The sequence below is a fragment of the Neofelis nebulosa genome, chromosome 17 (assembly GCF_028018385.1).
Source record: "Neofelis nebulosa isolate mNeoNeb1 chromosome 17, mNeoNeb1.pri, whole genome shotgun sequence".
Lineage (NCBI taxonomy): Eukaryota > Metazoa > Chordata > Mammalia > Carnivora > Felidae > Neofelis > Neofelis nebulosa.
This window is the reverse complement of record NC_080798.1, coordinates 11837462-11849027: the sequence shown is the minus strand read 5'-3', so window position 1 is coordinate 11849027 and position 11566 is coordinate 11837462. Positions and strand designations below refer to the sequence as shown.

The 11566-nt window shown below is 59.0% G+C and overlaps 1 protein-coding gene across 2 annotated transcripts in view; it reads left to right on the top strand.

Annotated features, from left to right (window-relative positions):
* Positions 1 to 405: 405 nt before the first annotated feature.
* PPP1R37 (protein phosphatase 1 regulatory subunit 37) overlaps positions 406 to 11566 on the top strand; it is a 42580-nt gene continuing 31419 nt past the window's right edge. Inside the window, exon 1 of one of the 2 annotated variants that reach the window (XM_058709796.1) lies at positions 406 to 951. In XM_058709796.1, the coding sequence (XP_058565779.1) occupies positions 750 to 951 (202 nt within the window). In that variant the 5' untranslated portion in view covers positions 406 to 749. The remainder of the gene's footprint in view (positions 952 to 11566) is intronic. The other variant, XM_058709795.1, reaches the window with a different exon arrangement.

Genomic DNA, 11566 nt, shown 5'->3' with positions numbered 1-11566 from the left:
AAATGGAAGGCTAGAGCGTCTGTAGCAAAGAGGCCAAGGCTTCGTCTCCAGGCAGAGGATCCGTCTGTCAGCATCCATCACCTGTACTCATATATTCATATATTCATATATTCAATACAGCCTCTGTCCCTTTCCTTTCAAGTTCTCTGTCCCTTTGCCTCTCTCCTTATCAGTTGGCCTAGCTCCGCCACGCAAATGTTATTTTTATCAACTCCCTTCCCCTCACAGTTGCCTGAGCTCGTGACGAATGTGTGCGAGTCTGAACGTTAGTTATCCAGTTGGAGGAGGGTGGCGGCGTGGGGGGCGGCCCACATTCGCGCTTGCGCGCTGCTCCGGGAGACGGCGTCCACCTCGCCCCGCCCCTCGTACTCTGCAGTTCCGGCTCTGCAGATTCACTGCTCACGTTTCTTTTTCCCGTGGCTCTTTCTGCCTTTTGTTACCTGCTTCAACAACCCGCGAGACCACTCTACCCGCGAATAGCGTAAATTGATTTTCTGCTTTCCTTAGTACGCGCCGAGCTCCCCGGCTGTTAACGAAAGTGCGGCTGCGAACGAGCAGGCGCGCGCGGGGCTCGGGGGAGGCGCGCTCGAGCTCCCGGCGGCGAAGACTACGACGACCAGGAGGGAGGACGGAGGCGGCGCCTGAAGCAGCGGCGGAGCCCATGCCCCGGGACGGCGGGCGGGCCCGGAGAGACAAGTCCGGGGCCCGGGACATGTCCCCGGGGCCCCCGTGAAGAGGCGGCGGCGGCGATGGAGACCCCGCCGCAGGAGGGGCCGCCCGGGCCGGGCGCGGACGGCGACGCCGAGGAGGCCCCCGGCGAGGCCCGGTCTCCCAGCCCCGCATCGTCCCCCGCCGACGGGCGCCTCAAGGCTGCGGCCAAGCGCGTCACGTTCCCCTCCGACGAGGATATCGTGTCCGGAGCGGTGGAGCCCAAAGACCCCTGGAGACACGGTAGGTACTGCCGGGGCGCGGGGGCGGGCTCGTGGCTGACCGGGAGTCAGGGCAGCGTCGGGCATGGAGGCGGTGCTCGAGAAGTTGCACCTAATGATTTAAGGAGACTGTCGTCACTTTAGGGCTGCAAGGTGTTTGAGACGGGGTGGCTGTTAGATTGGGAAGGTGAAAAGTAGCTGGTTTATGCCCCGCCGCACTCCTCGCGGACGCTGAAGGTGGTCGTTTTAGGAGTTAAAATGATAAGCAATCAAAGAAAGTTTGGAGGCCAGGGAGATCGGGCGGGCGGTAGCCTTTGAGATCATAGTCCCACTTCCCCACCCGCCCGAAAGGATAAAGAGAGCCGTCTGGGGAGGAAGAGGGGGTCAAAATTGGCGTTCCAAGGGCAGGTGGACGTTTGATGGGCCCATAAGGGCTGGAAAGAGGTTAAGCTGCTAGTCTGCAAACCTCGGGGCGGGGGGGGGGGGGGTAGTCATGCCTCTCACTTTTTTGGCTGTGAGGAGGAAGAATAAACCAGCGGGACTGTGGCTGTGGAGGAGTTGGTAAAACCTGGGGTTGGGAAAAGGGAGTCAAGCTAAACGGCTTCCCAGAAAAGGAGCAGAGTTGGTGGTCACTTTGGGGGTGGACGAGATAGTCGGGGGAGGTGTTGGATCTTGGCATTAAGAAGAAGAAAAGTCACTGCATGCCTTCTTTGCTTTCGCCCAAAAGTGAAGCAAGACATGATCAGCCATTAAGGGGCAGAGGAATTTTGGGGCCTGGCTCTAGAAGGGTCTCTTTTTAAAATTTTTCTCCCCCCTCCCCGCCTTGAGAAAGAGTTAGGGATTTGGAGTTGCTGGTCGGTAGAAAGTAGGAGCCGGAAGAAGTTTGCTGGCTTGAGACGTTGGGAGAGGGAGCAAGTCTGCCGATTCTGGGTTCCCTGGAGGTCAGATTAGTGTCGGAAAGGGCAGCTGGAGGAGTGTGTGTGTTTTGCGTATAGAGCTAAAGTTGGAAAGTCGCTTCATAGATGAACGGCAGTGTTGAGTCTTTCTGTGCGGGGGACGTCGGTCAGTCTTGCCAGGGTGGAGCCCACCAAGAGAGGGATCAGCCTGGTCCCAGCTCAGTAGAAGTTGGTCATTTGGCCGCTGGAGAGAGGAGGCACTGTTGCTAGTCTGTGCGGTGGAGGAATTGAGGACTTCGTTCAAATCCTGACTCCTTTTTACCCACTTCCTGACCTCAGGCTGGTTATCTAACTCTTCGGAGCCTCAGTTTTCCGACTGTGAGGTGGGTGACAATACCCCTGCCCCGGGGGCATTTAAGAGAGGACTAAATATGATGATGTACGAAAGGTCATTGGCGAGGATGAGCTTTCACGAAGTTGCAGTTGATGTCGGTCAACATGGGTGATGTGGGGTGATACCGGTGATACTGGTGATTTGAGGGGCTAGTCTGGAGAAGTCAGCTCATGGGGTTGGGGCCTGGATGTCTCTGCTTCACAAGCTGCCAGGAGAGGGGCGGAGAGGGTGGGCCGTGTGTGTGGGCCCCGGGGCAAGGAGAAGGGCGGATGGGCAGTTTGTGTGGGCTTCAGGGTCATGGTGGGGGGGGGGGGCGGGAGAGTTGGCACGGGGTGGAGGAGCGGGGGCAGTTTCTGGTGTGCAGGTTCCCAGAAGAGGAACAGCTGTGTGTAACCAGCTGTTTGCTTTTGAGTCAAGCTGTTTTTCCACCCTGAGCCTCCTGTTCTTTGCTCTGCAAATGGAGGTGCAAATTTCTACCGCCGGGTAGTTGTGAGGATTAAATACAATAGTCCTTGTAAATTCTGGCCACATAAATAGCAGCTGCTGTTCCCCCGGCAGGGGAGAACGTCAAGAAAGAGGGGTCACTTGGAGTCTGGCTGGGAGGAGTTTGAGGGGATGGTTGCCGATCAGTCTTCCCCGGCTTAGGCGGAGGTGGCCACAGCTTACAGGCTGGGGGAGTCCCTCCTTTCTGGCAGTTTAAAGAGGGACGCAGGGACTGGTTAGGACTCCCTCTCCGGAGGAGTCGGTGGGTCTGAGGGAGAGAGGCAGCGACACGGAGAAGTTGAGAAATCAGTGTGCGGGGTGGAAGAGCACATGTGTCGTGGCTGGAGTGGGGTGGGGTGGGGTGGGGTGGAGGCTTGGCCTGGCTGTGACGGAGTTGGGTGATCTTGGTCCCCAAGCAGGGGAGGAGTCATGGGTGCAGTTGGTGAGGTTAGTGGGATTCGCAGGACGGGAAGTTGGAAGGCCTGCCATGCTGAGGAGCAGGAGGCTAGCCTCTGTGCCTGGGGAGGACAGCGGGTTGCTGCCTGGCCCAGGACCAGGGAAGGTGGAGTCTTGCCAGGCCGTAGAAGCGGAGACTCAGTACAGAAGGTTGGGCCAAGGGGGTTACCCGGTTGGGAGGCCAAAGGGTCTTGGCTGGGGGCTGCAGGGAAGACTTGGTCCGTCCTAGAGGAGGGCGGGAGATCTGTTGGACTTGGTCTGTAAGCCGTGGGAAAGCACAGAGGGTGTCATTTGAGCTGCGGACCTGGTGGGCAGGGTGACGGAGGAGTCATTCTGGGGCCTGCTGTGGTGATGTGACCCTGAGGTCAAGGGTCAGGGGACTTGGCAGTTCCGATTTGGGAGTGAGGTCATCCGGAAGCCGTTCTTCCGTCGTAGAGATGGAGAAGTTGGCTGAACCAGGAGAGGTGCAGGGGCACTCCCGAACTAGGGGAGTCGGGGGCCCCAGTACAGGATGACCATTCAACGGGGAGAGCTGGGCCGGGCCCTCACCGAGCCTCCAGCCAGGGTGGAGGAGAGCCAGGCCCTGACTAGAGCGGTGGCCCAGCCAGGCGGGAGCCTCAGGGGGTGTCTTCCTGAGGGCGAGAGCCCCATCAGGCCCTGCCAGAGGTCACGTGTTGGGGATCCCTAGACATGAGAGGGATCTGGACTGGGGGAGTTGTCTCAGGCCTACGGAAGCTCAACCCAGCCCAGCACTCAGAGGGGCCTTGCCTGGCTCCCGTGTCACGCAGTGTCCCCACCCACCTGCCCCCAGTGCTGGGGTCCTGCTCATTTCCCTCCGTGCACTAATGGCCGTCTGATGTTTCCTTACGTGCTCGTTTCCATGCTCGTGGTCTCTCTCCCCAACTGACATGGGAGAGCAGACGCCGTCCGTCCTCGTTTCCACTTCCTCGGCCCTTCAGAGGACACGCAGTGATCGTGGTTGAACAAGCCCCAGTGAGCATGTGTGCAGCTATCCTGGAAGGGGTGACCCAGGCCAGACCCGGGCCCCATGGAGCCAGCGTGCACGTGCAGGTCAGCCGTGGCGGCAGCGCGCTGTGGCCTCCAGCGAGGCCCCTGTTCTTGCTGAGTTTGTTTCCTCATCTGCGAAGTGGTGACCCCTGCCCCGCTGACCACCCAGGATGTCCGAGCAGATAGGATGAACCCAGTGGGGCGGGGCCTGCTCCACAGGCCAGTGTGCGTGGTCGGGAAGGGAAGCTTGGGGAGGAGGCAGGGTGGAAACCGAGGGGGAGAGACCGCCTCAGAGCTGCCACACTGGCCACCTGTGGGCTCCACTCTCCCTGGGGGTAGACGGGGGCCCCAGTGGAGGAGGGGCTGGCTGGATGCACCCCACCCCACGGTGGCAGGCCCCGTGGTCCCAGCTCTCCTGAGGGACTTGTGCTGGGGACCCTTGTAGACCAAACTGCAGGCGTGACCCAAGGCCCGGCTCGTCTTCCCGTCCCATGAACGCTGTGTGGGCTTCGCGAGACAGGTGTCGGAGAGCATGTGACACCGGCCGCAGTCTGGGAGGCTTGTCCCCCCTCCCTCCTGTCCTGCCGGTAACCCATTCCCCTCCCCCTGACCTCTGGCCCAGGAGGTTCAGTCCCGCGGTGGGGGGTGGGGGAGTTTTGCCTACCAGGAACTGCTGTGGCGTGTCTGCAGGGTGAGGGGGTCCCAAGGACGAGGCGACCTCTGGCCACCTGAGCTTGGGGCCTGGAGGGGGCAGTGAGGGCAGTGGCGATGGTGTTCTCAAATGGGGATCAGAGGGGGTGGAAATGCTTCACTGGGTGCTCTCATTGAAACCTGTGCTGTAGATTTAGTCCTTGAAACTGGTTTGACAGGTAGAAATGCACCTGTCAGTGGTAGGAAGAGGCCCTCCGTTAAAAGAATCAGCTCAAAAGACTCAGCTCAAGGGGCGCCCGGCTGGCTCATTTGGTGGAGCATGTGACTCTTAATCTCGAGGTCATGAGTTCAAGTCCCACACTGGGTGTAGAGATTACTAAAAAAAATGAACTTTGAAAAAAAGGACTCAGCTCGCGTTAGCACAAGTGGTGGTGTTGCTGGAGAGTAGGGAATGGGGTCGTGGGGGGCAGCTTTTGGGGCCTTTGCCCGGATTTCCATCCGGGCCCAACTTCACCTCCTACTGCCGGCCCTGGCACATCGTCTGCCGTGTGACTTTGGGCGATGTGCCGTGTGACTTTGGACAATTGTGCTCTCTCGATTTTTCTGTCTGTAAAATGCAGCTGACAATAGTACCTCCTCATAGGGTGATCGTGAGGATTAAGTAAGATAACAGAGTCCATAGTGAATGCTCATCCCATGTCTCCCTCATTTTTCCTGTCAGTGCCAGTCCTGCAGCCCCACCTAACGCCTCACCGTCAGCGCGCTTCCTGTGTTCTGTTGTGTATTTGCACTCGTCTTTCTCCCTGGTCTCTCCCCCCACTCCCCGGGCAAAACCTGCTGCCCTGTCCCTGACCGGGCATGGGAAAGACCACAGGCCCCAGGCCTGATCCCATCTGTTACAAGCTGGGTGACCATGGGCAAGTTGCCCAACCTCTCTGAGCTGAAACTAAATCAACACGTTTTTCTCACCAGCCTGAAAAGAGGCAATAGAACCCAGATTCTAGACTCGAAGCGCTAGCCTCTCCAGATACCGGCTGCTGACTTTGGACAACTTACGGCTCCTCCCCGGGCCTTAGTCCCGTGTGAGGCATGGACCCCAGCCCCCAGCCCTCTGCCCGCCTCCGGCAGTGTGTTGGGAGTGCCGCTCTGCTGGGCCTGGGCCGGGCCCTTTGCATCCTCAAACTCAGGCGGGCCGCCCTCATTCTTTCCACCTCCAACTCTTTATTTGTGTTCGCATCGTATTTCCCTCTTCAAGGGCACAGACTGTGTGCGTGTCACCTCTGTGACCTCAGCCTGACGCACAAGAGGGCCTGGGCACTGGATGAATGTCAGCGGAGTGAGGTTAGCCTCACATCTCAGCCGGTGGTGGTGTTTGGGAGAAAGCTTTTTGGGGTAGTTAATCCGGTCTGTGCCGGGGGCTCTTCCCCAGAGATCTGCAGGCTGGCTTTGGCACCCATCACGAGCCCCCAGAAGGATCACGCAAACCTAGCGGGCAGGAGGCAGTAAATAGTCGGTGAGTGAGTCAGTGGCGGTGCACGTGGGCGTGCTTCTGGGAGCGCGGCACGAGTGGCTCTCCTCGGTCTGATGCTCCGAAAGTTAAGAAATGTGCAGCCAGATCCCCCGGGCTGGACTGGCTATAACTAAGGCAGCCTCTGGAAATGGGGGCCAGGAATCTGTGTTTCTAGAAAGCTCCCCAGGTGGTTGTGACAGCCAGGTTTGGCTGTCCTGCTCAGGGCTGAGCCAACGCAACACTCAATCCCAAGACTGCCTTCCAGCCCTCCGTTCAGGGGTGGCTGGGGTTGACCTGGTAAGCTTGTTTGGAGCAAATGGAAGCGTCTGGCTTGCGGTGACAGCAGAAATTCGAGCTGGGAAGGGCAGCCTGCTGCAGTGGAGCGTAGAGGAGCCTGGGTTGAAATCCCTGCTCTTGGGTGACCTTAATCGTCACGACTCCTTGCCTTCCGTGTGCTCACCACTGGGCTACACGTATTGTCTCAGTTCAATCGCACGACCACCCCAGGGGGTAGGTGTTCTCCCAATTTGTAGATGAGGAAATAGAGGCACAGGGAAGTGATGGGACTTACCTGAGCTCACAGAGCCAGTAAATGGGTGAGCCGGATCCAAACCAGGCAGTCCCCTGCTCTTACCTCTGTCTCCTGGCTGCCTGGACTTCCGCAAGTTGCTGCATTCAGTTCAGCGTGCTGCCTGGTTTCTTCACTTGCAACCCATAACCCTTTACGAAGTGGAGAGGACACTTCCAGCTGTGCATCATTGTGGCCGGGATGAGAAAGCGACGGAGTAAAGGGCCCGGGCCAGTTGGCATCTCGGGGATGCGGGTTTGCTGTGTTTCTTGGACAGCTCCACAGCCCCGGGAGGTCTCTGCCGCTCCCCTGCCCTCCGCATTAGGTCCTCGTTCTGACCCTTGGCCCGAGTTCTTGCTGTGCTGCGCGGTGTCCGGTACCTGGTAGGTGCGCGGGACCTCCTGGCTGAACGTGTGACCCGGTTCCCCCACGGCCAGCCGCCACTCACTTAGCATGGCATGGCCGTGCCAGGTGTTCGAGGTCGGGGAATGAGACGGGCCCAGTCCCTGCCTCCATGGAGGTCATAGCCGAGTAAGAGAGACACACAGAAAACAATTCTCATCAAACCAGGGTGCCCGGGACTCTGATTAGAAAGAGCTCATAGGTGTACTTGGGCAGGCAGGCGGGCAAGGGGGGCTTCCCGGAGTCGGGGCCATCGGAGGCCCAGAAATCCCAGGAGATGGTCGGGTGGGCAGCAGTTGGAAGTATGCGGCGGGAGGGGTTGGGGGCAGAGTGGGGGAGGTGCATCTGAGGAAAGGGAAAAAAAAGCCGGTCTTCCGGGAGGTGGAGGCAGGAGGGTCAGAGGCGAGGTGGAGGAGGCAGGAAAGAGCACCCAGCTAGCTGGGGCCTCACAGGCCCTGTTAGCCTCAGGGCTGCCCGGAGCCAGTGGAGGGTTTTAAGAAGGGGCATGCCTGGTATTTTTATTTTTTTATTTTTATTTATTTATTTTTTAAAATTTTTTTAACGTTTATTTATTTTTGAGACAGAGAGAGACAGAGCATGAACGGGGGAGGGTCAGAGAGAGGGAGACACAGAATCAGTAACAGGCTCCAGGCTCCGAGCTGTCAGCACAGAGCCCGACGCGGGGCTCGAACTCACGGACTGCAAGATCGTGACCTGAGCCGAAGTCGGCCGCTTAACCAACTGAGCCACCCAGGCACCCCATGCCTGGTATTTTTAACAGAACCTTCTGGGTGGTGTGAGGTGGGTGAGACTGAGGCTTAGAGACCAGGAAGGTGACCACGGGGTCAGGAACCTGTAGGCGCTTAGCTTCGTGTGGTCCTGCATTGGATGATAGCTGAAATTTGACTTCTTTGATTTACTCATTGGCTTTATCTGAACTTTCCCCGCCCCCCTACCCGAAGGTTTTACTATTGCCAGTGTTATCTGTGACCCTTCTAAGGTGACAGGCCCCCCCCACCCCCCATTCTTTCCTTGGATCTGAGCCCCTGCCCACACCTCCAGTCAGTTCATCATGCCCTTGGCAGGGGAGGTGGGCAGCGTGTAGGCTGTGCGGTCAGATTCCCGTACCACCTCCCCCAGGTGGCTTCACCTGCATGGTCTGTTTAGACCCCACATTTCCCAGATCCGGCAAGCTCTAAAAACTGTCCCAGACCTTGCTGGGGTCTTAGCATAATATAGCTGTCCTGGCCCTCTTATAAAATCCAGGGGTGTCTGGGTGGCTCAGTTAGTTGAGCGTCTGACTTTGGCTCAGGTCATGATCTCATGACTGAGTCGTGATCTCACGGTTCATGAATTCGAGCCCTGCATTGTGCTCTGCACTGCCTGGGATTCTCTCTTCCTCTCTTCTCTCTCTCTCTCTCTCTCTCTCTCTCTCTCTCTCTCTCTCCCCCCCCCCCCACTTGCTCTCTGTCTTTCAAAATAAATAAACTTAAAACAATAAAACCCAGGACATCTCTGAATCCAGAATCCACATCTGGCCCGAGGGTTTCCAGTAGGAGACCACGGAATCCTCTGTGGGCCTCATTCCCCAAAACGTGTAATGGTAGCAACAGGAGAGGCACCCCAGGTCTCGGGCTCCGGAGCCCCCTGGTGCCAGTCCAGCTCTGCCCCTAGGCGAATCCCTCGAGTTCTCTGCCTCAGTGTCCTCATTTGTCTGGGGCTTAAGGATCAGATTATTCCATACTTGGAAAGCGACTGGAAGGGTGACCGGCTATTACAGGCACTCCGTGAGGATCTGCCGAAGTTGAATGAGGTCATGCCCCTGCTGGGAGCCTGCCCTGGTTCCCTCGTCTCTAAGAGCAAGATGATAGCCCCACCTCCCCCGCTAGATGGCACAGGCCCAGGTGTGGGTTCACCCGTGTGAATATGGGCACGTCCCAAAACATCCCTGTGCCGCGCTGTCCCCGTTTGTGAAGCCCTTTTGGCAGACGAGTCTATTTCAAAGCTTTCAGACTCCTGGGAACAGAGCCAGCCCTCGGGCCTTCGAAGCCGGGAGCACATCCCAGCGTCAGGCAGATCTGGCGAGAGTGCCTGACGTCCTGGACGTCACCGCTCCCTGGCAGACGCTGGCACTGCCCATGCTGACCCTGGATGCCGCTCGTGTCAGGGAGGCCTGCAGCACCGATGGCGACTGGGCTAGATTTGGGGCAGCCCTCCGTGGCTGAGCCCGAGTGGGTCTCTGGGGCTGGAGTTAGCGTGGGAGAGACGGAGGGGGGTCCCAGTTCCAGGAGGGGTTTCGGAGGGTGAGTGCCCAAAGCACCTATGGACCCCATCGTTCTCTGATTGTATTTCCGCCTACTTGGAATACAGATTCCACAAAGGCAGGGCCTAAATCCGTTCGGCTCCCCTCGCCGTCCGCAGAAGCCTTTGCGCCTCCTGTCTCTCCTCAGGCCCTCACGTCCGATGGTGGTGGACGGAGGTGCACAGTAGGCACTCTGAAGCTACTCTCACCCCCTTGCTTACGCTGCAGCTGGTGCAGAGCCGTTGCCTCAGGTTGGGGGGGTCGTTTGGAAGCGGCTGCTGACAGCCACTCATGTGACAGCTCATGTGACTTGCCTGACGCCCTCTTCCTTTCCAGCAGAAGCCCGGGTTGAGAGCCCTGCTGTCTGACGCTCCCTGGAGGGTCTCGTCGGATCCCAGCTGGTGCTCCTGGGGTGGGTGGGCAGCCCCCTCTGGGAACCCGCTGGGGTCAGGCTCGTGTGCCACCTTCACGCCCACCCCCGCGTCTCTCCAGTTCTCGTCTCCCGCCGGCTGTCGTCAACCATGTCGCGGCAGAGCTGCCCCCGTCCTGGGCAGAGTGCCTTCCCAGCTGAGCTCCCTGCTGTTTCTCGAAGCAGCAGGGCGTCTGGGAGGGGCTGTCGGGGGGGGGGGGGAGGGGGGGGCTGAGGGCAGACACCGGGGAAGTGACCCTGCGGAGGGGTCACGCCTCCGGATGATGGCGGCCGTGGCGGTCAGCACAGCCCGCTTTCGTGGAGCCCTTACCGGGCCTCAGCGCTTCGTGTGCGTCTGCTCATTTAATCTCCGCAGCAGCCAGAAGCAGAAAGCCAGGGCTCGGGGGATGGGGGAGCCGCGTTCAAACTAGAAGGGATGGTTCCCACCCTCCGCTGTGTTTCCAAAAAGCCTCTGAGGGCCCCTTCACCACCACAGGATCGAGTCCCCACCTCCGAGCCTGGCGGGAGACCCTCCCTCCTGACCCAGAGACGCCACCCCCCTCTGCACAGGGCGCCCTAAGCCAGTCCCCTGCCTTTCCTGCCCGGCTCCCGCTCATCCTCTCTGAGCTGGCTCCCACATCACCTCCTTGGTCCCCAGGCAGTGCTGCTGCCCAGGGACCCGCCCAGGTTCCCGTGATGCCCCCTCATGCTGTCGTTATCTGTTTGGGCCCATCTCCCCGCACTGGACCCAGACGCTCCATGAGGGACCACACCTTGTCCATCCGGCTCCCCAGAGGAGGCAAACCGCCGACACACCCAGGCACTTTCCCTAGGAACTCAGGGCAAAGCGGGTCTGCTAATGAGTGTCCCACTCTGGATGCCTTGGAACCCTCGAAACCCAGTCCCCGCGGCCTGGGAAAGTCGGGGGCCGTGGAGAGAGCAGGGAAGGGAAGAAGGCATTTACTGAGGCATTATTTGTTCACGCTCCCATGTATTTATTCCTTGCAGGCACACACTTACTTCACCTCCCGGGTGCCAGGCGGACGGGTCCTGACTGCCGCCCCTGCTCCCTCGTGCTCCCTCTGCACATTCAGAAGAGCAGACCTTGTTCCACTCTCGCTTCAAATCCTGCCCTGTGACCCGCAACCCCCAGTCCAGAGTCCCTGCACTGGCCACCCTCACTGACCACGGCTGTGATCACCCCGGCCCACGTTCTCCCTGGGTTCAAGTGTGGTGGCTTTCTTTGAGTCCTAGAATGTGCCAGGAGCTCCCCACATCCCGTCCCGGAATGCTGGCCTTGCTGTCACCGTTCCGGTTTGTCCTTCAGGTACCAGCAGACTCTTCCTTCCTGGCCCTCTAAATCTCCTGTGAGGTGGTCAGCGATCTGTGCATCTGTAGGCCTCCTGAGATTTTCTCTTGCCTCTTAGACTGTAAGGATCATGATGTGGGATGGGTTTGGTTTGGTGCCACTGTGTCCCGCGGTGCCCACACCGTGTGGCACTGTGCGGGCTCTGAGCAGGAGCTTATGTGGCAGGTGAAAATGAAAGCAATATGCGAT